General features: G+C 43.9%; 1 protein-coding gene and 6 non-coding genes across 9 annotated transcripts in view; 5 read left to right on the forward strand and 2 right to left on the reverse strand.

Moving 5' to 3' along the window:
• Positions 1-21,823, reverse strand: part of cntrl (centriolin) — a 58,998-nt gene extending 37,175 nt beyond the window's left edge. For 2 of the 3 annotated variants that reach the window (XM_049579685.1, XM_049579682.1), the window contains exons 1-11: positions 21,605-21,823; positions 19,242-19,331; positions 19,040-19,146; positions 18,475-18,605; positions 15,592-15,733; positions 15,238-15,424; positions 14,976-15,148; positions 11,299-11,418; positions 10,778-10,976; positions 4,174-4,265; positions 3,805-3,981 (exon numbers count right to left, since the gene is read on the reverse strand). In XM_049579685.1, coding sequence (XP_049435642.1) covers positions 3,805-3,981; positions 4,174-4,265; positions 10,778-10,976; positions 11,299-11,418; positions 14,976-15,148; positions 15,238-15,424; positions 15,592-15,733; positions 18,475-18,605; positions 19,040-19,146; positions 19,242-19,296 — 1,383 coding nt within the window. In that variant the 5' untranslated portion in view covers positions 19,297-19,331; positions 21,605-21,823. The remainder of the gene's footprint in view (positions 1-3,804; positions 3,982-4,173; positions 4,266-10,777; positions 10,977-11,298; positions 11,419-14,975; positions 15,149-15,237; positions 15,425-15,591; positions 15,734-18,474; positions 18,606-19,039; positions 19,147-19,241; positions 19,332-21,604) is intronic. The other variant, XM_049579684.1, reaches the window with a different exon arrangement.
• On the forward strand, positions 2,202-2,274 carry trnaa-agc (transfer RNA alanine (anticodon AGC)). Its single transcript has one exon. It is a non-coding gene; the product is annotated as a tRNA-Ala (tRNA).
• Positions 4,892-4,973, forward strand: trnas-gcu (transfer RNA serine (anticodon GCU)). The gene has a single exon. It is a non-coding gene; the product is annotated as a tRNA-Ser (tRNA).
• On the forward strand, positions 5,694-5,775 carry trnas-gcu (transfer RNA serine (anticodon GCU)). Its single transcript has one exon. It is a non-coding gene; the product is annotated as a tRNA-Ser (tRNA).
• trnas-gcu (transfer RNA serine (anticodon GCU)) lies at positions 7,548-7,629 on the forward strand. Its single transcript has one exon. It is a non-coding gene; the product is annotated as a tRNA-Ser (tRNA).
• Positions 8,866-8,947, reverse strand: trnas-gcu (transfer RNA serine (anticodon GCU)). Its single transcript has one exon. It is a non-coding gene; the product is annotated as a tRNA-Ser (tRNA).
• trnae-cuc (transfer RNA glutamic acid (anticodon CUC)) lies at positions 15,840-15,911 on the forward strand. Its single transcript has one exon. It is a non-coding gene; the product is annotated as a tRNA-Glu (tRNA).
• Positions 21,824-22,602: the final 779 nt, after the last annotated feature.

Genomic DNA, 22,602 nt, shown 5'->3' on the forward strand with positions numbered 1-22,602 from the left:
AAGTAATGAAATTTGCGTTTGGTAGATTATTTCTTTGTTGTAACAAAGCTTCATGGCAGTAAATCTTATACCGTTGGAAAGCCTGTTTATTTCTCTTTTAAATGGAGCCACATTTGTAAGGAACATGCATTTGTGGGATGAGCAGCAGAGCTGAGTCTGTGGGTTGTGCCTATGAAAAATTTGCCAGCTTTTTTTGCTTTTGACTCTTGTTTGATGGACTGGATGATTGAAGTCTGAAGAAACAAAACATATTGGCAATTTAACAATTTCTTCACTGAACAAACAGGAGCCTCAGTCACGTGAGGAGGAACCATACACAGCCACAACAGCCTGACACCTCCTCCTCATGCTGGTCACAGCCTGGTCACACACTGCTGTGGGATGGCCTCCCATTCTTCAACCAGCATTTGTCACAAGTCAGCCAACGTGGTTGTGTTGGTCACTCTGGCAACAACAGCATGCCCAAGCTGATCCCGCAAGTGTTCAATGGGGTTGAGGTCAGGACTGCTGGCAGGCTAGTCCATCCTCTCCACTCCCAAATTCTGGAGGTAGTCTTTGATAAACCCCGCTCTGTGGGGGCGAGCGTTGTCATCTTGGAGGATAGAGTTCGGTCCCACACCGTATACCAGACGGTACCAGAAGCTCAAAACAAGAGTCAATAGCAACAGCACAAAAAAGCTGGTTTGGCATTAGCAGAGAAGATTTGGCAAATGTTTCATGGGTGCAACCCACATACTCAGCTCTGCTGCTCATCCCACAAATGAATGCTCCTTACAAATATGGCACCATTTAAGTTAAGTTATAGAGTCACTGGTTTCATCTCAGCTGGCGATGTTTGTTGAACATTATACAACAGTTAGTTCCGGCCCTGCAATCTGATTGGTCGAGAGGCAGTAAAACCATGATGATATTGGAGTACAACATCACGGTTATTTCACTGTGTATGTATTACTCCGCCTCACAGCTGATTGCAATCAACAATCAAATCAAAACTGACGGTTAGTGTCAGTTAGGTCAGCAGTTGCGTTGTAGGCTAATTAATTCATCCACTGTCAAACAGCCAAAAATATGGATTTATTTCCTAAAATAAGTTTTGAATTGAACTATGAATGGTCATCAGAGGAAGGTGAGGGAGAGGAGAAGCTGAATCCATCTGAGCACACATCCAGGTTTGTCAGTGTTTCATCAGCGGAGCTCAATGACTTGGAGAAAAGCAACATACTGTCAGATCAGAAGGCAGAGTCGGCTGTGCCTGTGAAGCCACAGTCCACCATGCAGTCACCACAGACTTATTTCACCGGCTGCACAATTAATGGAAACGTGCAGATAAATGTGTATAAAGAGTAAGTGCCTGGCGCACCATGTCTGCGTTACATAGCAACGGTGACAGCGGAGTCCTGAGGGAACTATTTTTGTTGGCGGAAGACAAATAAAATGCTTAAATTATCTATTTTGTCCTCATTTTTCAACATTTCTTAATCAGCCTTGCTTATTTAACTGTTGAACTGTTGTATAAAAGCAATATCACACTCGAGCTCGTGATGTTGTACTGTGATACATGCTTCTGTTCCTGCTCCACGCATCAGTGCATGATGTTCATTTTTTCTTCCCATGGTTTGGAAGTATTTTGGATTCAAGAGAGAAAGAAACATGAGCAACAAGTGCATGAAACTTGTCCCTGCGCTGCTAAGCAACGCAGCCAACTTGTTAAACCATCTGAAAAAACTCTACAAACTGCAGTAAGTTTTTCTCTGCCAGAGAAGAATGACATCACTAATGTTACCTCACTGAATCCCCGTCCTCGTCCAGCATCAGCTCAGGCCCTGTCTGTACGTACACAGACACATGTTCAGGCCTCTCGTCCACATGTCACTAAAATGGATATTTTTTAAAACACCCTCTCAGGAGAATCTGGACTCTGCCTGCGGCCTCGTGCCTACAACCGAATCACAGCCGTGACGATATCACAGTACAACATCACTCCCTCTCGTGTGATATTGCTTAATCATACGCTTTCATTTAAAAAAAATATATAGATATCCAAGTCTCTCTAAGGGTTTGTCACCACTTAAAAACCTTTAACCATGCACATAATCCTTGAACATCTGCTAAGAGGAAAGTTAAGGGTACACAGACACAAAGCCTGCAGAATTTACTGTTTAACACACACCGGTCTCAATGGAGTGCTCTTCACTCTCAGAGGGGAATTAGCTCAAATGGTAGAGCGCTCGCTTAGCATGCGAGAGGTAGCGGGATCGATGCCCGCATTCTCCAGAGGACTTTTAACCCTTTCCCTCTCACAGACTGACAGCAGAAACTGAAATATGCAGAATGTTGTTGTTAAGTCTCTGACATGTAAGGAATATCACACTCCCGTTTGTGCTGTTAAATTGAATATCAGCGCAGCTTTGACTCAGTTGTAGTCTCAAGACTGAAGGCGGAAAATAATCTGAATTACAGCACAGCTGTGAATATCCTCAGCACTCTGCCTGCACTGTCATGTCTGCGCCCATGTCTCAGCTGCGCTCTCAGCTCAACAGCACCGCCCCCAGTGTAATATCACTTTTAGTGTTTCTGCAAACACTGTTTATGAACAGTAACAGTAAACAGATTATGACTTGTTTGTTTATTTAATGACTTAATGACATGTCAGCACAGGTCAGATTCTTTGTATCAGCTACATTTATCTGTGTGTTTCCATTTACCAGTAGTGCACCATTGTTGTTGTTGTTTCCAGCATTGGCTCATTACCCAAACTCTCTGTTTTACACGTCCACACAAATAAACAGCAGACAGAGTCCAGATTCTCCTGAGAGGGTGTTTTAAAAAATATCCATTTTAGTGACGTGTGGATGAGAGGCCTGAACATGTGTCTGTGTACGTACAGACAGGGCCTGAGCTGATGCTGGACGAGGACGGGGATTCAGTGAGGTAACATTAGTGATGTCATTCTTCTCTGGCAGAGAAAAACTTACTGCAGTTTGTAGAGTTTTTTCAGATGGTTTAACAAGTTGGCTGCGTTGCTTAGCAGCGCAGGGACAAGTTTCATGCACTTGTTGCTCATGTTTCTTTCTCTCTTGAATCCAAAATACTTCCAAACCATGGGAAGAAAAAATGAACCTCATGCACTGATATGTGGAGCAGGAACAGAAGCATTTGAATTAAGTTAAAAAGCCAAAATCATGAATTAAAGCTCTACTAGAAGGCCTCACAACCTTTAAGACTTGGTGATAATAAAACAATAAAGTACATAACAATATATCAGCACCAAAGTTAGAGAGTACCTTTAGTTGATAAAATGTTTGCACAGTTTATTCATTTTTCAGATTTTCAGATGGAGTACTTTTGGTCCCAGTGAAGTGTTTCAGGTTCTCTACTGGAATACAGACAGAATAAAAAGGTTAAAAGCTCTCTGGAGAATAAGGGAATCAATCCCATAAGGTCTTACAAGCAAAACCAGCACTTTACCATTTGAGCTAATCCCCCTGTGTTTAAAGGAACAAGACACCACAGACTGTATAATGTGACTCAGTGAGTCGTCCTGCAGTGTTGCAACGAGGCTCTGCATCAGTTTTTAGGTTGCATAGTGTTTGTGAAAAGCAAAGTTTCTCCAGAAAACTCACTGAGCAGATTCCTTCATGTTTGGTAGATGAGGTCAAATCTTTCCTCTCCAGTCTTAGTGGAGAAAGAAAATCCATGACCCAAGTTTTGGAGATGAAACACCAGCAGTAAGACGTCTGTATGAACTTCATGTTGAGTGGACTGTGTCAGCAGGACAGAGGACAGACTGTAATCATGACTCACATGTTGAGGGTCTGCGGTGTCCAGTGTCAGCAGCTGTGTCTCCAGCTCTGCTGTCTCTCTCTCTGTCCTCCTGCTCTCATCTGTCTGTCTGTCCATCTGTCTTCGTGTCTCGTCAGCTTCGTCTCTCAGCTGCTCCAGGACAGACAGCTTACTGAGGAGACGACACAGCGCCTCCTGCTGACAGGAGCAACATGTTGATTCAGAAACAACTCAGGACTGAAAACAGGCTCACAAACTGTTAGTGCTAAACACTCCTGTGGTTTTGACAGAAGTGTTTTGGACAAAGAACTGACTTAAACTCCACATTTTCTGGCTGAGGTTGGGAACAGTTTGCCACGACACTGCTGGATAAACTGATGCATCTGTTACCTGTCTATGTGCTGTGGTTGGCTCAGGCTCGGGGTGTTCTGCTGCTGGCTGCTGCTCGGTCTGATGGGCCCACTGCAGGAGCTCATCCTCATCTACACACACACACAAACATCTGTATTAAAACAGCTATCAGAATATTGACGATGACACCGAGACTACAGCCTCAAAAACTGTGACACCAAAGATTACACATCAGATCAACCAGTGACATGTAAACTAGGGTCGGGTACCAAACTCAGTGCTTCTAAAGTCTGGACTGATTCAGGTTAAATCCATCAGTGCCAAATATTGGTGCCTGAGAGCACATCTGGGTGAGAACGCTGAGTTAAGACAAGAGACAGAAGCGTCAGCTCCATGGTCGGCAACAGAGACCTGCTAGGTTCAACATCACACAGGAGGCAGACGCACCCTGAAGCTGGGAGGCATCTGGTCTGTTGTCTTTCTGTATTATGACAGTAATGGCTCAGTATCACTGCTAGATGAGTAGACACACACATAACCAAACAGACACACAAGATGAGATCAGTGTGTGATTAGAGGTGTTTCAGACGACTACGTCTCCTCTGCAGTTTGTTTAAAAAAAATCAGACTTTTGTTATAACAGTGAAAATATAAAAAAAAACAGGTCCTGATGGGACCAGTACTGAATTCCAGGTGGCCAAACTGGTTGTTTGCTTTCATGGTACCATGATTGAAATTCACCCTAAAAACACACCAAGACGAGGTGGCCGAGTGGTTAAGGCGATGGACTGCTAATCCATTGTGCTCTGCACGCGTGGGTTCGAATCCCATCCTCGTCGCAGGTTCTTTAGTCTGTCCTGAATGTGACATGTCAACAAGATAACATGCTCCATTATCAGTGAAACAATCAGCTCAGATCCTCCAGACCTCGTCCAAAGCAGCCATCTGATATCTAACATACAGTTTCCATGTGAAAACAACATGTGTCTACACCAGAGTTTACTGATGGCTGCACTGAACGCACCACACACACACACAGGAGGTGGGCGGAGCTACATGAGACATTCATATACAGGGAAATTAAGAAGGAATCATGTAGATAATTCCTTACTTTAACATCATCTCCAGTTTAGACATATTATTCAACCACACGTGTGAAGACTGAGGGACGAGGGACTTTCTGGTTTAGCTGGTCTGCTCTGGCATTCAAGCTTAAGCTGGTTTACTTTTATGCATTGCATTGAATAAAATGTCTAAACTAGAGACGACAAAGGAAACTCACAATGGGGTCAGTTTAAATGGTCGAGCGCCTGCTGACTGTTAAACTGTGGATCGTGACAAACAGCCAGTGGTGTCGGCTGACAGATACCTGGATAAAGACAACACTGAACAGTTCAGGAGTTCATTCCTGTGGTGGACAGTCTGAAGACAAGTGTCCTCTCCACCACAGCGCTGCTTCCTCAGACGACCTCACTTTGTCAGGGTCAGTAGGGTCAACACTGTCTGCCTTTATGGTTGCTCTGTGCTGTTTTTTCACCTTTGAAAACTCCCACAGCAGAGACGAGGTGGCCGAGTGGTTAAGGCGATGGACTGCTAATCCATTGTGCTCTGCACGCGTGGGTTCGAATCCCATCCTCGTCGCAGGTTCCTTTAGTCTGTCCTGAATGTGACATGTCAACAAGATAACATGCTCCATTATCAGTGAAACAATCAGGGGCCTGTATCACGAAGCGAGATCAACCTATCCGGGGTTGACTAACCCTAACAATGGCAATCAGGATAATCGGTATCACGACGCTGGATATCAACTCGGTATCTCAACCCAGGGTTGCTTTATCAAGAGCCGTGAACGCGCACGCAGCGGACCAATCACAATCATGAGAGAAGCGCAGCGTCACTGAGCGTCACTGAGCGTCCTCACAGAGCGCCGTATGTGAGGGGAAAAATAAAGTATTTCTCATGTGAGGATCAGAGATTAATTCTACTAAAATATGAGGAGGAGAAAAGCAACATTAGAGAAAAGGCCAACACCGTGGCAGCTGCAGGAGGAGGAAACATGCGTGGCAACGCATAACGGGATGAATAATGTTTAGTTTTAGTTTAGATTAGTTTATTTGCACATAATGTTAAAAACAGACAGTATAACATTTACAAGATTAAAAAAAGAAAAGTGCCGGAGAGGTTAGAAGCCACTAAAAGCTTATCAAAGAAATTCCCCTGTCAAAACATCAATGAAATCACATAATAGAGAAGAAAAAAAAACGGGTGAGGAAAGAAGAAATAGAGGAGGAGAGAGGGAAAAATCAAGACAAAACAAGGCAGCAAATAAAATGATGTGTAGGTTAAATGACTCATCACTGGTTCAAGTAGCTACAGTACCTGTACCTGTACATCTGACACTGATCACACCCTTGAATCCCATGAAATCAATGCAGCGCAGATGAACTGCGTGTATTACAATTATCGTCTAACATCATTGCGTCTGATAAACTGGTCTTCTTTGTCATAACGTTATATATGCTACAATAAAGCTTAAAGCTGACGCCACAGTTAAATCATATCAACACCAAACTGATAGTCTGAATAAAATCATCCTGATATTGAGCTGTGTTAGAAATTAACAGCTGTGCAGAAATATACCTAGTGTCCCTCTTTAAGAAACACAAGGAAAATCCCTCAAACACCATGAAGTGTAGACATGATAGGCTACTTTCCACATTTCCAGCAGCAAAGCTGTCAGTTAGGCCCATTATCTTTAACAGGGATCATTTCCTCCAACAAAACAAAATGTTGGCACTAATTAATGGTGCTATTAAGTGTCCGCTAATGATCAGTTTCTTTCTTATGAAGGGGTGGGATGAAAGTTCCACTTCTTTCACTCCTTCGTGAACAATCTTTTCATTGTCTGTTGTTGCTTTCTTTTCTTTTTTAATGTTGAAAATAAACTTTCAAATCAAAATCAATCAAATGAATTAAACTTCCCGTCATGACTGGGCTGCATTTCTGTCAGCCATCAACAGCTGATTGGCCAGTGGGTGGTGCTTTTTATAGGATCAGATTCAACCCTGAACTTACCCTGCTCCGGAGCAGGATAGCCGTTCAGAGTAAGTTACCATGGTGATCTACCCCGATAAGAACTGAACCGGCTTTGTGAGACCGAAAACCCAGGGTTAACCCTGAAGTTACCTCGCTAAGACATTAATCCTGCTTCGTGATACAGGCCCCAGCAAAGCAGCCATCTGATATCTAACATACAGTTTCCATGTGAAAACAACATGTGTCTACACCAGAGTTGTAAGTCTGGTGGAGAATATGGGCATCGATACTCTGACAACAAAAGTCCAGTTAGAGTCAACAGTGTTTGCTTTTCATGACATCACGCTCAGTCATCACCTTGAACACACCCCAGCAGAGACGAGGTGGCCGAGTGGTTAAGGCGATGGACTGCTAATCCATTGTGCTCTGCACGCGTGGGTTCGAATCCCATCCTCGTCGCAGTCAACTTTACTTTCCTGCCGTAGCACAGGCCTCCATAGAAGACAAAAGGCGTTTATGCTCATTGTGTTGCTCGTTGCAGAACGCTATGAATGTCAGGTTGCTTACAAACAAAACCTTCTGTGGATGAGGAAGAAGTCAGCGAGTGTTACTGTGAGAACGTCACCAGAAAAACAGGCTGCCTGGCAACAGTAACCAGACGTACTGTCAAACATGACATCTGTGTGCTGTAATTATCACGGCCTCTGACCTCCAAGTAGAAATGATCTCAAACCTCTTTGTTCCTGTGGGTCACCACTCTCTGCATCACGCTGTGTTCAGCTTTACATCAGTCTCTCATGTTCTTCCACAGCCTGCAGCTAAAAGCCTCTTCTTCTGACATCAGCAGGTTCCAGAGCAGCTCCATACAGTCTAACATGAGCCTGTATGCTGATGACACTTTTATATCCAACAACAGTGAAGTCCCTCAGCTGATGAGGAGGTTTTCACACCGTAACAGAAGATGAGATGAGTTCAACCCGACTGAGACGACCCTGAGGAGTCCCACTGTGTTCTTTAGTTCAGTCACTTTAATCACAAACTGAGGAGAAGGTAAAGTCTTGTGGAGAATGCGGGCATCGATCCCGCTACCTCTCACATGCTAAGCGAGCGCTCTACCATTTGAGCTAATTCCCCTGTGAATGAATGTCTCATGTAGCTCCGCCCACCTCCTCTGTGTGTGTGTGTGTGTGTGTGTGTGTGTGTGTGTGTGTGTGTGTGTGTGTGTGTGTGTGTGTGTGTGTGTGTGTGTGTGTGTGTGTGTGTGTGTGTGTGTGTGTGTGTGTGTGTGTGTGTGGTTCCAGTGAATGTCACAGCTGCAGTAAAAGCTGTCTTGTCAGTCAGACGGCTGATCAGCTGTTCATGGTTCTCTTCAAAGCTGTACTGTGGCTCTCTGGATCTGCCAGTAAGGCTCCATATCTCAACACCTGCCTGGAGCTGATTGGTTGGTTTCTGATCCCAGTTTAGTTTTGTAGCATGTTAACAGAGGATGAAGTTGAGATGTAGCAGTGTTCCTGTAGTTCAGAGCTCTTTAATGCAGCCATCACAGACACATGTTGTTTTCACATGGAAACTGTATGTTAGATATCAGATGGCTGCTTTGGACGAGGTCTGGAGGATCTGAGCTGATTGTTTCACTGATAATGGAGCATGTTATCTTGTTGACATGTCACATTCAGGACAGACTAAAGGAACCTGCGACGAGGATGGGATTCGAACCCACGCGTGCAGAGCACAATGGATTAGCAGTCCATCGCCTTAACCACTCGGCCACCTCGTCTGCTGGCTGCTGTTGTTCACAGTAAAACTCCAATCCAGGTCACCTTCCAGGCCTGGAAAGTCTGGAAATGTGTGGAATGTAGAGTATGTATGACCATGCAGCATGGTAACATGTCGAGCATTGTTAACTCAATTTTTGTTGCCATGGCAACACACAATCATACACAGGGGAATTAGCTCAAATGGTAGAGCGCTCGCTTAGCATGTGAGAGGTAGCGGGATCGATGCCCGCATTCTCCACAAGACTTTACTTTCTCCTGAGTTTGTGATTAAAGTGACTGAACTAAAGAACACAGTGGGACTCCTCAGGGTTGTTTTACTGATGGCTCTATTATGACAAATTCAGAGTTTTCGGTTCCAGAGCAGCTGATCAGAATGAGTCCAATCAACTCTGAGTATGCTCAGCCTGAGAGAAGCGCGTTTACAGTGAACACCAAAAGACATCATCAGTGGAGTGCAGATAACATGATATTCAGTGGCAGAAAGCAGAGTTAAAACCAGAGCCACTTATTTCATCCCATTCAGATAAATGATAGAGTGTGAGGTCAAACAGTATCTTTCATACAGACACTCCTCCACAGAGACATCCAAACAGGCTCTCATCACCTTCTCCTTACACAACAGCTTCTGAATAAACTAGGCATCAACCTCCACCACTTCATTCACTAAAGGACATGCCATGTTTCTACTTCCTGCTACACGCTCAGCGAGCGATCAGCCTCAGGCTCAGATGAAGCAGGTTTGCCTCACGGAGTAAGTTGCCATAGTAACTGACTCAGGGTTACGCTGAGCTGGCTTTGTGAAACAGAAAAGTCAGAGTTTCATCTCGGGCTCAGAGTTTTCACTGATCCTGCTCTCTGAAATAGAGCTCTGAACTACAGGAACACTGCTACATCTCATCTTCATCCTCTGTTAACATGCTACAAAACTAAACTGGGGTCAGAAACAACACACAGCTGCAACTTTCTGTTTATCTGGTGGAAGACGCCCCACTGTGTGCTTTAATTCATTCACTTTAATCACAAATTCAGGAGATAATAAGACCCTATGGAGAGTGCAGGCATTGATCCCGCTACCTCTCATCTTCTCATCTTCTATGATCCAACATCTTCATGCTGCAGTCGTCATCCTTTTTAAGTGCACTGCCCAGTTGAGGTTTGTTCGCTAACATTAGCACTCACAGGAAAAGCCAAACTTTATTTTGCTCTGTAGTTAAACCACTCCACAGTCTGTGAGAACATCCAGTAACTGTGCACAATATCATGACACACACATGTTTAAATGTCTGACTCTTTTTTATAACTGACAACTTTAAACCTCAGTGTGCGTTGTGTCCTTCAGCTGGATGTACGTTAGCTCGACGCTACGATTCTGTAGCCATGTGGTGCTGTGAGGCTGTAACGATGTTTAGCAGGGGACAAAGATGTCCACTGTCTCCTCTGCTCTTTGAACTAACTGGAAACTGAAATGTCACTTCCATCTGTGTCACCGCTGATGAGGAAATACAGCGAGTGCTGGACGGAGCAGTGAGTGACAACAACCCCGCCCACATTTAAGAGGACTGTCTGAACAGACCGAGGGTCTAGGTACCATGTCTGAGGGCTTACTGCTGGTTCTTAAGGTGCTTTACCAAAAGTGTTTTGTGGAAACGGGCTTTAGATTAGTGAAGTGTCTCTCCTGAACCTGGCTCGTCTCCCAGAGGACAGAGCGACCTCAGCAGAGGTCAGATGTTTTAACCTGTCTCCAAACTCTTTGGCTGATCTGTAGAAACGTTTTCTGTCACCTCTGAGGAGCGAAGGAGTCATTACAGCAGAAATCTGTCTGTCCTCACCTTTACTCTGCTCTGTCCTGCAGTCCTCCAGCAAGGGGCGTGATGTCTCCATGTCAGTGTGAACGTCTGAACCCTCGTGGGTCTGCAGGGAGGAGGAGAAGGAGGAGGAGTTTCGGGGGGTGGAGGTGATGATGTTCCTGACATGTCGAGCCTTGCCGATGTATGGACTCTCAGCCACAGAGTCCACAGAGTCCACTTCCTGTTGAGACACACGAGTGCGGACACCTTGACACATGTTTGAACATTGTATTTGTGTTTGTTTGATAATCAATCGTGTCAATGAAAGTGAATCAATCAATCAATATATCAACCAATCAGTGACCTCAGCTGAATCAGACGGATCGTGATGAAGGTTTATATTTTCAAACCGCACTCAGTGAAGCTCAACTGATCTGTTTGTTGGAGCTCAACAGAGCCTGAATATTACCTTCACTTTCAAAGACAAGATGTCCCACAAAGGTTCAGGTCATAGCAGTGTGTGTGTGTGTGTGTGTGTGTGTGTGTGTGTGTGTGTGTGTTACCTGCAGGCTGCAGGCGGGCAGGGGGCTGAGTTTGGTGTCGATCTTGTAGAAAGCCAGCTCCTGCTCCAGTTCATACAGTCTGTGAAAGGCTCGGGTCAACTCAACTGTCGTCTTCTCCAACTGGAGACACACACACACAGGAGACTTTTACTGTGAAAGAACCTACAGGAAGTGCTTTAATCTTTTTATAAAACACAGCAAACACAAACTGAAAGACATATGAGACGCCATTTGTTTCTGTTAGGGTGAAATTTAATATCTGAGAACATGAATGACTTCAGCACTGAGTCACTGACAGGAAATATAAACACACTGAACACTGCAGGTCAAAACACACACACACACACACACACACACACACACACACACTCCTCTGAGTGTGGAGCTACCTGGGGTCACACAGCAGGAGTCTGAGGGTCTGAAGGAGCTAAGGATGATGGGAGATTCAAGGTTAATGTGATGTCAGAGTACCTGATAGACCACGCCCAGCAGAGAGACAGGAGGGCGGGGCTAGATGCACAGAGACAGGTGACAGTGAAGAAGAAGAGGCCACAGTGAAAGCAGGAGGTCACACATGTTACAGTTATTAGGACTGTGATGAGGTCAGCAGTGACGCAGCCTGACGACTGTCTGATTCTGATGTTGACATGTGACAGGTTAAAGGAGCGAACACACGCTGAATCTTCAGCCACCTGGAGAACGAGTGGTCGAGTGCTGAGTGCTACTTTTGTGCCTTTTCTGTGCGAGCTTTAAAGAGCGCTAAAACTAAAACTAAGGCCCTGTCCAAATACCCACACTTGCGCCCTTGTGCCCCTTAATTGCGCGCTCCCGCTAAGGGGCGCAAGTGCGTAGGGTGTCCAAATTGTCTTCTGTTGTTATCAAGGGGTGCAAACCTGCGCCCTTAATGCACCCCTTCCGAAAGTGCGCATCAGACCTCACTTCGCTGAAGGATTTTACCCAGAATCCTCTGTAGTGTCGTGACGCCGTAACACTGCACAGCTGGCCGGTACAACTCACCATCTTCAAACGGTAACTGATGTATCCGCGAGCCGTTAACTCCGACTGACAACAACCGTTAGAGGAACATAACGTCAAACAACATGCTGTGTGGACTTAATAATACATGACAGGGCGTTAATAATAAAATAATATACAGTTTACAGTTGACCTGAGGTTTGTATGACAGTCCACATCACTTTACAGTTTTGATTGTGTCTTTAATTATTATTATTTTATTACCGTATGTCTATATAGTTTATTTTATATCAGAATTTACCATTATAAGTAATAACGGTAACGGATGAAAAAATATGTTACAGCTAATATACACATTATTAACAGGTAAATTCAAGAGTAAAATTTAATTTAATTTACTTGTTGGTTGGGCATCAGCATCAATACTTGGATGTGATGTAGATGCCGCCTTCTCCTGTGGCTCCTAATCCTCCTCATCATTCGCTGATTGTATCTGTTTATCATTTGCAGCAGCAGTGCTGCGAACAACGTTATTTCCTCTAACGCCATGTTTCGTCTCCTAGGAGACGGACTAGCTGGACCCAAACGGAAGTGACGTGTACGCAACTGTCCCAATTCTTCTTTTTAAACAGCGTCGATCCCTTGCGCATTTACGCCCCTAACTGCACTTTTGGCAAGTGCACTTCAGGGAAGACCTCAGGGCGCAAGTGCGGGTATTTGGACAGGACCTAAGACCCAAAGTTTTTGAAATGATTGTTGCTACTTCCTTCCAGAAAGTCTGAGCAGAAGGACACGACAGTAAAACATGACTTCTCTACGTTCCCTCCAGCAGCAGAGCTGGAGGCCAGTTTGTTTAGACTTGTGTTTGGGCATGATGAAAAATCAAATCAGCCATTTGATGTTTTAACAGTTTTATATTGCCAGCTGACACTTACAAACATGGTTGCTGCGCCTTTTCATTGTTGCCAAGCAACCACCCCATCACTTCCTCACCCTCACCTAATGTGTAAATGAAAATGAAGGAGTTTCTGGTGTTTCAGTGAAACCTTTCTTCCTTAAATGATTTCAGTCTGTTGCTCATGATGAACGTCAGAGCCTGATTGGCCGGCAGTGTTTGTGACTCTACCTTCAGCAGAGAGGAAACGACTGAAGGAGAAGAAGAAGAAGAAAACAGGACAGCTCTGGAGAACAGCTGCAGGAAACAACAGAGAAGAAGAAGAGAGAAAGACAGGAGGACTTTAGAGGTCACACACTTTTTCTCTCAGGACGTCAGTCTGTCCAGCGCTGGATCAAACCTACAGTTATATACACGTAATAATCAGGGATGTGCCTCGTGACTGATTTCCCTGATATTTAAACAGAAGTTCAAACAACGACTACTCGTACTACTGAACTTTTCCATGACTTTTAAGGACCTGTGACAAAACCTCTGAGACATTCACAACATAAAGCATAAACAGAAGCGTTCACTCCAAATGAAAAGTAATTAGCAACATTTTCCAATCTCTAATAGTTGGTTTTGTTCATATTCATATTCACAGGCTCTTCCTGAACATCAGGCTGCCTTAAAGCATGAGGGAAAACTGAAATGATTATACCACCGCTTTCTTAAACAATGAAAGCAATGCTGCAACATAAGAATGTAGGTTTACTCTTCTTTAGGCCCTGGAACTGGATGTGGAGGGTTATCTATGGAAGATTACTGTAACATGTTTATTGCAAAAAAATTGGCTGATTTTTCCAAAGCTTTCAGTCATGACCGTTGCAATATCATCTTAACAAACGATCCATCTTACTTCACGTGCTTCACAGAAAGCAACATGTGTGCTCATACTTACAGGTGTATATTGTATAACTAACAGCTGTCGACTCTCGTCATATTTATAGCCTGTTACATGAGTCACGTCATGTTGACTTTGTCCCTTCCCGCTCACGTGATGAACAGGAAATTAATCCAAGGATTTCCCAAAAAGGTGTCAGCCTCTACCTGGCGTCAGAAGGCACCTCGCTCATTCAGCCTAGCAAGAAGACGTCCATCCAACGCCAATCTGTGTGAGGCTCAGACAGACGCTGCTTCCAGATTAAACGTCTACAGACTGCTGTGGTGTGTCACTGGTTCCATCCAGTGAGTCTGATGTTGCGTTCCCACTGAGAGCGAATAAAACCATTTCAGTGAATTACATGTAAAGTCACTGTAAAGATGTGATTAGACGCAAATCCCACCGGGAATTTTTTCACAAATTACGCAAAATATGCAAATTAAGTGGCATGAATGAAGTGAGTAGCACGATTTCACATCATTTCGAGTTGAAAAATCTGAACTTCAGCGACTGATTTGTGCTGCGTTAGCCAATGAGCATTGAGATCCTCTGGGGACGTATGACGCTGAGGACGTACCAGCAGAAGTTCATTCATAGATTCAGCATTTTCACATATTTGAAGCGAGCCAACACAAAATGCTCTGGGGTCCAAACTCACAGGAGTAACACCAGACGAAAATTCGCTTCACATTCGGTGTGAACACAAAATGAGACGGAGAGCTGCTGATAGTTTTCCTCTGAGATTCTTGATAAGTTAAATTGAATTCTGGTTCTGAGTAGGGAGGGCAGCAGTGTTTCATCGTCTAGTTGACTGATCACACACAAGCCTACTATACATGTATACTTCGTGTGTGTGTGTGTGTGTGTGTGTGTGTGTGGTACCAGCTGACTCTTGGTGTGTAGCTCTTCCTCCAGCAGTGTGTGTTGCTGTCGTTGTGTTTCCGTGCGAGCCGTTAGTGTTCGGTTTGTCTCCTCCTGCTGGTGGAGTCGAGTCACTGCAGCCTGCAGCTCTGATTGGCTGCTGTCCACCTCCCGCTGCAGACGCTCCAACTCCTCTGATCACAAACAACAACAATAAACAAACCGTGTTTGTGTCTTTGTGATTTGAGTTTTCGTGTGTTTTTGTTGTTATGAAATGTCGTACCGGTGCTGAACCGTTGGTGGGCGTGTCCTCTCTCCTCCTGGGTGACCACCAGGTCGTCCAGCCTGTCCAGAGTCCTGACGTGGTAGAGCAGGAAGAGGCGGGAGTGTGGCAGCGAGGAGGCGGGGTTTCCTGACACAGACAGCTCTGATATGCTGCTCAGAGAACGCAGTCTGGACACCTCGTACAGCTGATGAGACACAGACACAACTGAAGCTCTGTTTTCTGATCATCAATCAGTAAGTTCAGCTATTTGTCGATCAGTCTCAGGTTCTGGTTTCTCCAGAGTGACACACACACACACACACACACACACACACACACAGACACACACACACACAGCCAGCCTGTACTCACAGAGGTGATGAGGTTGTGCTGCAGGTGGAGTGTGTGCAGTGAGTGCAGTTTCTTCCCGAGCCACGCAGGAACGTGGTCGATCCTGTTGTGGGACAGATTCAGATACTGCAGACTGGACATGAGCTCCAGTCCCTCGATCCTCCTGAACGAACACACACACACACACACACACACACACACACACACACACACACACACACACACACACACAGTGTTCACACGTCAGCCAATTTAGGCATTGCTCACAGTCCCTGGTGGTCTAGTGGTTAGGATTCGGCGCTCTCACCGCCGCGGCCCGGGTTCGATTCCCGGTCAGGGAACTCCTATTGCTGCATTTGAGGGAGCTATTGCTCTCCCCTGCCCCACACACTAAATTCCCCAGTGTGTAAGATATAAATGGAATAAAATACCTTTCTCATACTGACCCAGAACCTTTAACCTGATCCAGAACCTTCAACCTGACATAGAACCTTTAACCTGACCCAGAACCTTTAACCTGATCCAGAACCTTTAACCTGACCCAGAACCTTTAACCTGACATAGAACCTTTAACCTGATCCAGAACCTTTAACCTGACATAGAACCTTTAACCTGATCCAGAACCTTTAACCTGACATAGAACCTTTAACCTGATCCAGAACCTTCAACCTGATCCAGAACCTTCAACCTGACATAGAACCTTTAACCTGACCCAGAACCTTTAACCTGACATAGAACCTTTAACCTGACATAGAACCTTTAACCTGATCCAGAACCTTCAACCTGACATAGAACCTTTAACCTGATCCAGAACCTTTAACCTGACATAGAACCTTTAACCTGACATAGAACCTTTAACCTGATCCAGAACCTTCAACCTGATCCAGAACCTTTAACCTGATCCAGAACCTTTAACCTGACATAGAACCTTTAACCTGACATAGAACCTTTAACCTGATCCAGAACCTTTAACCTGACATAGAACCTTTAACCTGACATAGAACCTTTAACCTGATCCAGAACCTTTAACCTGACATAGAACCTTTAACCTGACATAGAACTTTTAACCTGATCCAGAACCTTTAACCTGACATAGAACCTTTTACCTGACCTACAACCTTTAACCTGATCCAGAACCTTTAACCTGACATAGAACCTTTAACCTGATCTACAACCTTTAACCTGACCCAGAACCTTTTACCTGACCTACAACCTTTTACCTGACCTACAACCTTTAACCTGATCCAGAACCTTTAACCTGACATAGAACCTTTAACCTGATCCAGAACCTTTAACCTGACCTACAACCTTTAACCTGATCCAGAACCTTTTACCTGACCTACAACCTTTAACCTGATCCAGAACCTTTAACCTGACATAGAACCTTTAACCTGATCCAGAACCTTTAACCTGACATAGAACCTTTAACCTGACCTACAACCTTTAACCTGATCCAGAACCTTTAACCTGACCTACAACCTTTAACCTGACCCAGAACCTTTTACCTGACCTACAACCTTTAACCTGATCCAGAACCTTTAACCTGACATAGAACCTTTAACCTGATCCAGAATCTTTAACCTGACATAGAACCTTTAACCTGATCCAGAACCCTTTACCTGACCTACAACCTTTAACCTGATCCAGAACCTTTAACCTGACATAGAACCTTTAACCTGATCCAGAACCTTTAACCTGACATAGAACCTTTAACCTGATCCAGAACCTTTTACCTGATCCAGAACCTTTTACCTGACCTACAACCTTTTACCTGACCTACAACCTTTAACCTGATCCAGAACCTTTAACCTGACATAGAACCTTTAACCTGATCCAGAACCTTTAACCTGACATAGAACCTTTAACCTGATCCAGAACCTTTTACCTGATCCAGAACCTTTTACCTGACCTACAACCTTTTACCTGACCTACAACCTTTAACCTGATCCAGAACCTTTAACCTGACATAGAACCTTTAACCTGACATAGAACCTTTAACCTGATCCAGAACCTTTAACCTGACATAGAACCTTTAACCTGATCCAGAACCTTTTACCTGATCCAGAACCTTTTACCTGACCTACAACCTTTAACCTGATCCAGAACCTTTAACCTGACATAGAACCTTTAACCTGATCCAGAACCTTTAACCTGACATAGAACCTTTAACCTGATCCAGAACCTTTAACCTGACATAGAACCTTTAACCTGATCCAGAACCTTTAACCTGACCTACAACCTTTAACCTGATCCAGAACCTTTAACCTGATCCAGAACCTTTAACCTGACCTACAACCTTTAACCTGACCCAGAACCTTTAACCTGATCCAGAACCTTTCACCTGACCTAAAACCTGCAACGTGAGCCAGGACCATGAAAACATGGATGCTTCACACACAGAAGATCTATACAATCAGCACAGTTTCAAGATTAGAGTCACCAATTCAGTATCTGACCAAATGTCTCCCCTTCTGTTCCTGAGATATGACGTTAAAACATGATGAGGTCACAGTCAAGCTGACCTTTGACCTTTATTATTTTATCTTGTTAGACATTTGTGTTTTGTCATAATTAATGTGTGAATTCTTCAGTTATGGACAAAAACATGTTTGTGAGGTCACACTGACCTTTGACCTTCGACCACAAAACTGACCAGTGAAACAGAAATCATTTTTCAATCCTGTTTGAATTGTGCTGTGAATTACACATATTATTTTTGTCAATGTAAAAGATATTTTTGAAAGTCATGGAAAAACTTTTCAGTCTGCAGTGATGTGTTTGTTCAAGGTGTGCAGGAAAATGTCTCACAGATCCTGAAGATAAAGGTGATGAAGGTTAATACCTTCTCTGTGTGTGTGTGTGTGTGTGTGTGTGTGTGTGTGAGAGAGACAGAGAGTGTCTCACTGGATGTTGTTGTGTGCCAGCTGCAGCTCTCTGAGCTGAGTCAAAGCGCTCAGTCTCTCCATCCTCTGGATCAGGTTATTGTTCAGGTTTAAAACCTGCAGACGCTGACAGCCGTGGAGGTTCTCTATGAACTGAAACACACACACACACACACACACACACACAGATTAAAACTCAGCTCACACAGAAGTAACAACAGCAGGGGTAGAGGAAGTATCTAAATCTAAATCTATAAGCTCTGTCTAAATCTGTACTGAAGTACAGCACTGCAGTAAATGTAATAGTTACATTACATTACTGAAACGGAGCAGTAGCAGGACTAGATGGACAGGTAGCTGTGGACACTGAGCTGCAGCAGTAGCAGGACTAGATGGACAGGTAGCTGTGGACACTGAGCTGCAGCAGTAGCAGGACTAGATGGACAGGTAGCTGTGGACACTGAGCTGCAGCAGTAGCAGGACTAGATGGACAGGTAGCTGTGGACACTGAGCTGCAGCAGTAACAGTAATATCATGAGTAATATCAGCAGTGACACCTGTTATGTAGTATGTCAGTTTGTACTGACCTTGATCTGTTTGTCTCCAGCTGAGGACAGATTGAGGGAACGAACCAGAGACAGAGACTGACAGCCTGTCAGCTTCAACAACAACTCCTCCGTTATGCACCTGATACCTGAGAGGAAGAGGAAGAGGAAGAGGAGTGATTGAAAACTGTACCATTATGTGAGTAATAATGTTGTGTTAAAGCTTCAAGGTTTCCTCCTCCACCTCCTCCTTTCTCCCGGGACTCTGCACCTCCTCCTGTCTCCCTCTGCTCCTCCATCTCTGGAGCAGACCGCTGGACAGGCTGAGGACAGGCTGAGGACAGAAAGAGGACAGGATGAGGACAGACAGAATTGAAAGAACTGTTTTCATTTGGGGGACATATGAGTGTGGTGACATTAGTTATTAAAACACATCAAATCTGTATTTTAAATCAATGAGATGTAAAAACTGTGGAGAAACAAGTAAACATCAACATGTAGATGTACACTACTGACGTCATGTACAAGTTTATAAATTGATTTGTTATATTTAGGGATGCACCGATCAGATATCTGGATCGAATATCGGCCCCGATATCATCAAAATATGCGACCTATACCTGAGTCGATCTTTCCCTTTGAATCTATTGTGACGTGAGCTACGTCACACGTCATGGAGCGAAGGAGAGAATCTGCTGTGTGGAGGTATTTCACACTATTTCAACTGCTGCTGCACGATTGTTTATTTTTGTTAAAAATAAATAGTTCATCATTGCATTAATATGTTTCATCGTGTGTCATTTTATCTTAGGAAAGAACTGTGTCATCATCAATGCCTGATGCCTCCAGTCTTTTCTGTTCTACATGTAAAGGTATATAGCTTTTAGCTCAACCTTGGTATCGGATCGGTATCGGGTACTGATACTCAAAGCCACAGCATCGGGATCGGAACTGAAAAAGCTGGATCGGTGCATCTCTAGTTTTGTTTTGATTGTTGATGTAAAGCTATTTATTGTATAGTTATTAAAGAGTTCACCACTGTGAATCCGCTTTTACGTCTGGAACCTTCCGTCTACACCGGGCTTGAGACGCGCCCTCGTTGAGGACTTGGCTCAGACTCCAGAGTTACTCTCTCACCCTGAGGCGTCCTTGAGGAATCTAACCCTGTTTGACTCGGTGGTGGGAACCTCCTGCAACCGTGTGCCTTTGCTGATGTCAGCCCCCTCGGCAGGATTCAAGCCCTGGGCCTTCCACATGGAGGACAGGTGCTCTAACCACGACACTACACTAGGGAGGCCCCCCCACTACAGTAGGGAGGCCCCCCCACTACAGTAGGGAGGGCGTGCTTACATGTTTCAATGATGAAATACTTGATTGTATTAAAACGTGTGTACATGTTAATAACACACATTTTGTGTGACAGCCACTTCAGCATATGGAAGTGCTTTGTTGTTTTATATTTCTAATTAAAAATGTGTCACAGTAATGAATTTATTTCCTCACAGTGTCACTAACATGTGCACATGGATAATACATGTACACTGAATGGTGAAATCAGATCCTGTTTCATATACAGCAGAAACAATATGTGTATAAACTGAGCTGTAGTTTTTGCTTGGAGTTGGACCATGTTCATGAGAATCAAACCACAAATGTCTCAACTTTGTATTAAAGTCCAGGACTTGAGTAAAAATATACATGCAGTAAAAGTACACTATTTACCTCTGAGATGGAGTGGAGTATACAGTAGTATGAAATAAAAACACTTCAGTATAGTACAAGCACTGCAAATTGTTTACTTAAGTACGACAGTAAGAGTAAATGTACTGCAGTAACAAGTACAGTATTTACCTTGGAGATGTATTGGAGTAAAAAGTAGTATGAAGTAAATTTACCTCTAAGCTGGAGTATAGGCTACAGTAGCATAAAATAGAAATACTCAAGTAACGTACAAGTACCTCAAATTTGAACTTAAGTCTAGTATTTGAGTAAATGTGCATGTAGTTAAAAGAGTATATACTAATATGAAATAAGAATAATTAAATGTTGTACCAGTACCTCAGCTTTGTTCTTCAGTACAGTACTTGAGAGTAAAAGTACTCAGTTACATTCCACCACTGCTGATATGAGTTACACTCAGTGCAGCAGGTCAGAGAAGTTCCTGATGAGCTCTCAGTAAACTGTGAACACCCAAACACTTAGCGGCTAGTTATAACTAGCGGCTAATCCAAACTAGCTAACTTAACTCGTTAGTTAAACTAAACCAGTCTTTAAGGGGTTAACCGGTGGCTGTCACTCCAACACACCAACACATAACCAGTACAGTGTCGTAGTGGTCAGACTGGGATGGTTCGCTCACACTGACTGGCTGTAGTCCTCGGTGTTGTTAGCTTTAAGCTAGTTAGTAAAGTTAACTGATAACTAGCTTTAGCCTGGTTAGCTGTGTTAGCTTGGTTACTGTTCGGTCACCATAGAAACCGACAGGACGAGCTAACGTTAACTGGCGCTAACTTTAAACTGCGTTAGCTAACAGCTCCGGTCAGACCGGCTCCTTTACCGCAATGAACCCGGTGACCGACACAGACTGACGGTTACCGGTAACTTTACCTTTGCTAACGTTAGCCAGGTTGGGTTAGTTAATCCTCGGTCTCCATGGAAACCCGCTGATACACACCGGGTTAAATGACGTTAGTTTGTGTCGATAACTCAGAGGGAAAACAAACATCTGTCCGAACCGGAAACACGACGAGAGTTTGTTTAACGGCACAAACACAAATATTAAAGTTTCCGTTAAAAGCCGTCACAGCTGTTCACCGAGAGCACGAGCTGCAGGTGGATGCTGCCTTCAAGGTCTCCGCTAAAAGTCGGATTCTTCCCCTTCAAAGCCTGAACTCCTCAGATAAGGGACTGTTGTTTACTTACCAGAGGAGGGCGGCTGAGTGTGACAGGAGGAAGATCCATGAGCCTCCCTGAGTGACAGGAGGAAGATCCATGAGCCTCCCTGAGTGACAGGAGGAAGATCCATCCATGAGCCTCCCTGAGTGACAGGAGGAAGATCCATGAGCCTCCCTCCTCCATAAATGAGTTAGTAGATCTTTAAAACTTTGACGTTTGAAAGTTATAAATTTGAAGATAAAATCCTGGAGGTGAAAAAAGCCTCAGTTTTTCACTCTTGTCGTTCATGATGGTTTATTCAAGCAAAAGGTTTAGTTTTGGATGAATTTTAAATGAGACGTAAAATAAAGTGATTTGTTTGCACTCGATGTGTCCAAGGACCAACGGAAATTTGAAAATCCAGCTATAATTTGTATTTTTACAGGTCATGATAAATGGTGTAAGTTTGTAATTTTAAAAACAGCCGTAATTTATCACCAAAAATTATTTCCAAAAATTAAAATTTATTGCCAAAATTTAGAAGGCATATCTTTTTTAAAAACAATCTGCAGTAAAATAAATACAAAATACGACCCTTTAAATCTGTATGCCCAAAGTAAAAAACATGAATCCCTCACCAATGCTTGACAATTATTTGACACACCTCCCCTTTTCGCACCACCCCCCTCATGAATAACACATAGTCCCTAAACCCAGGGGCAGGTTTGGAG

Source organism: Epinephelus fuscoguttatus, linkage group LG6 (assembly GCF_011397635.1).
Source record: "Epinephelus fuscoguttatus linkage group LG6, E.fuscoguttatus.final_Chr_v1".
Taxonomy (NCBI): domain Eukaryota; kingdom Metazoa; phylum Chordata; class Actinopteri; order Perciformes; family Serranidae; genus Epinephelus; species Epinephelus fuscoguttatus.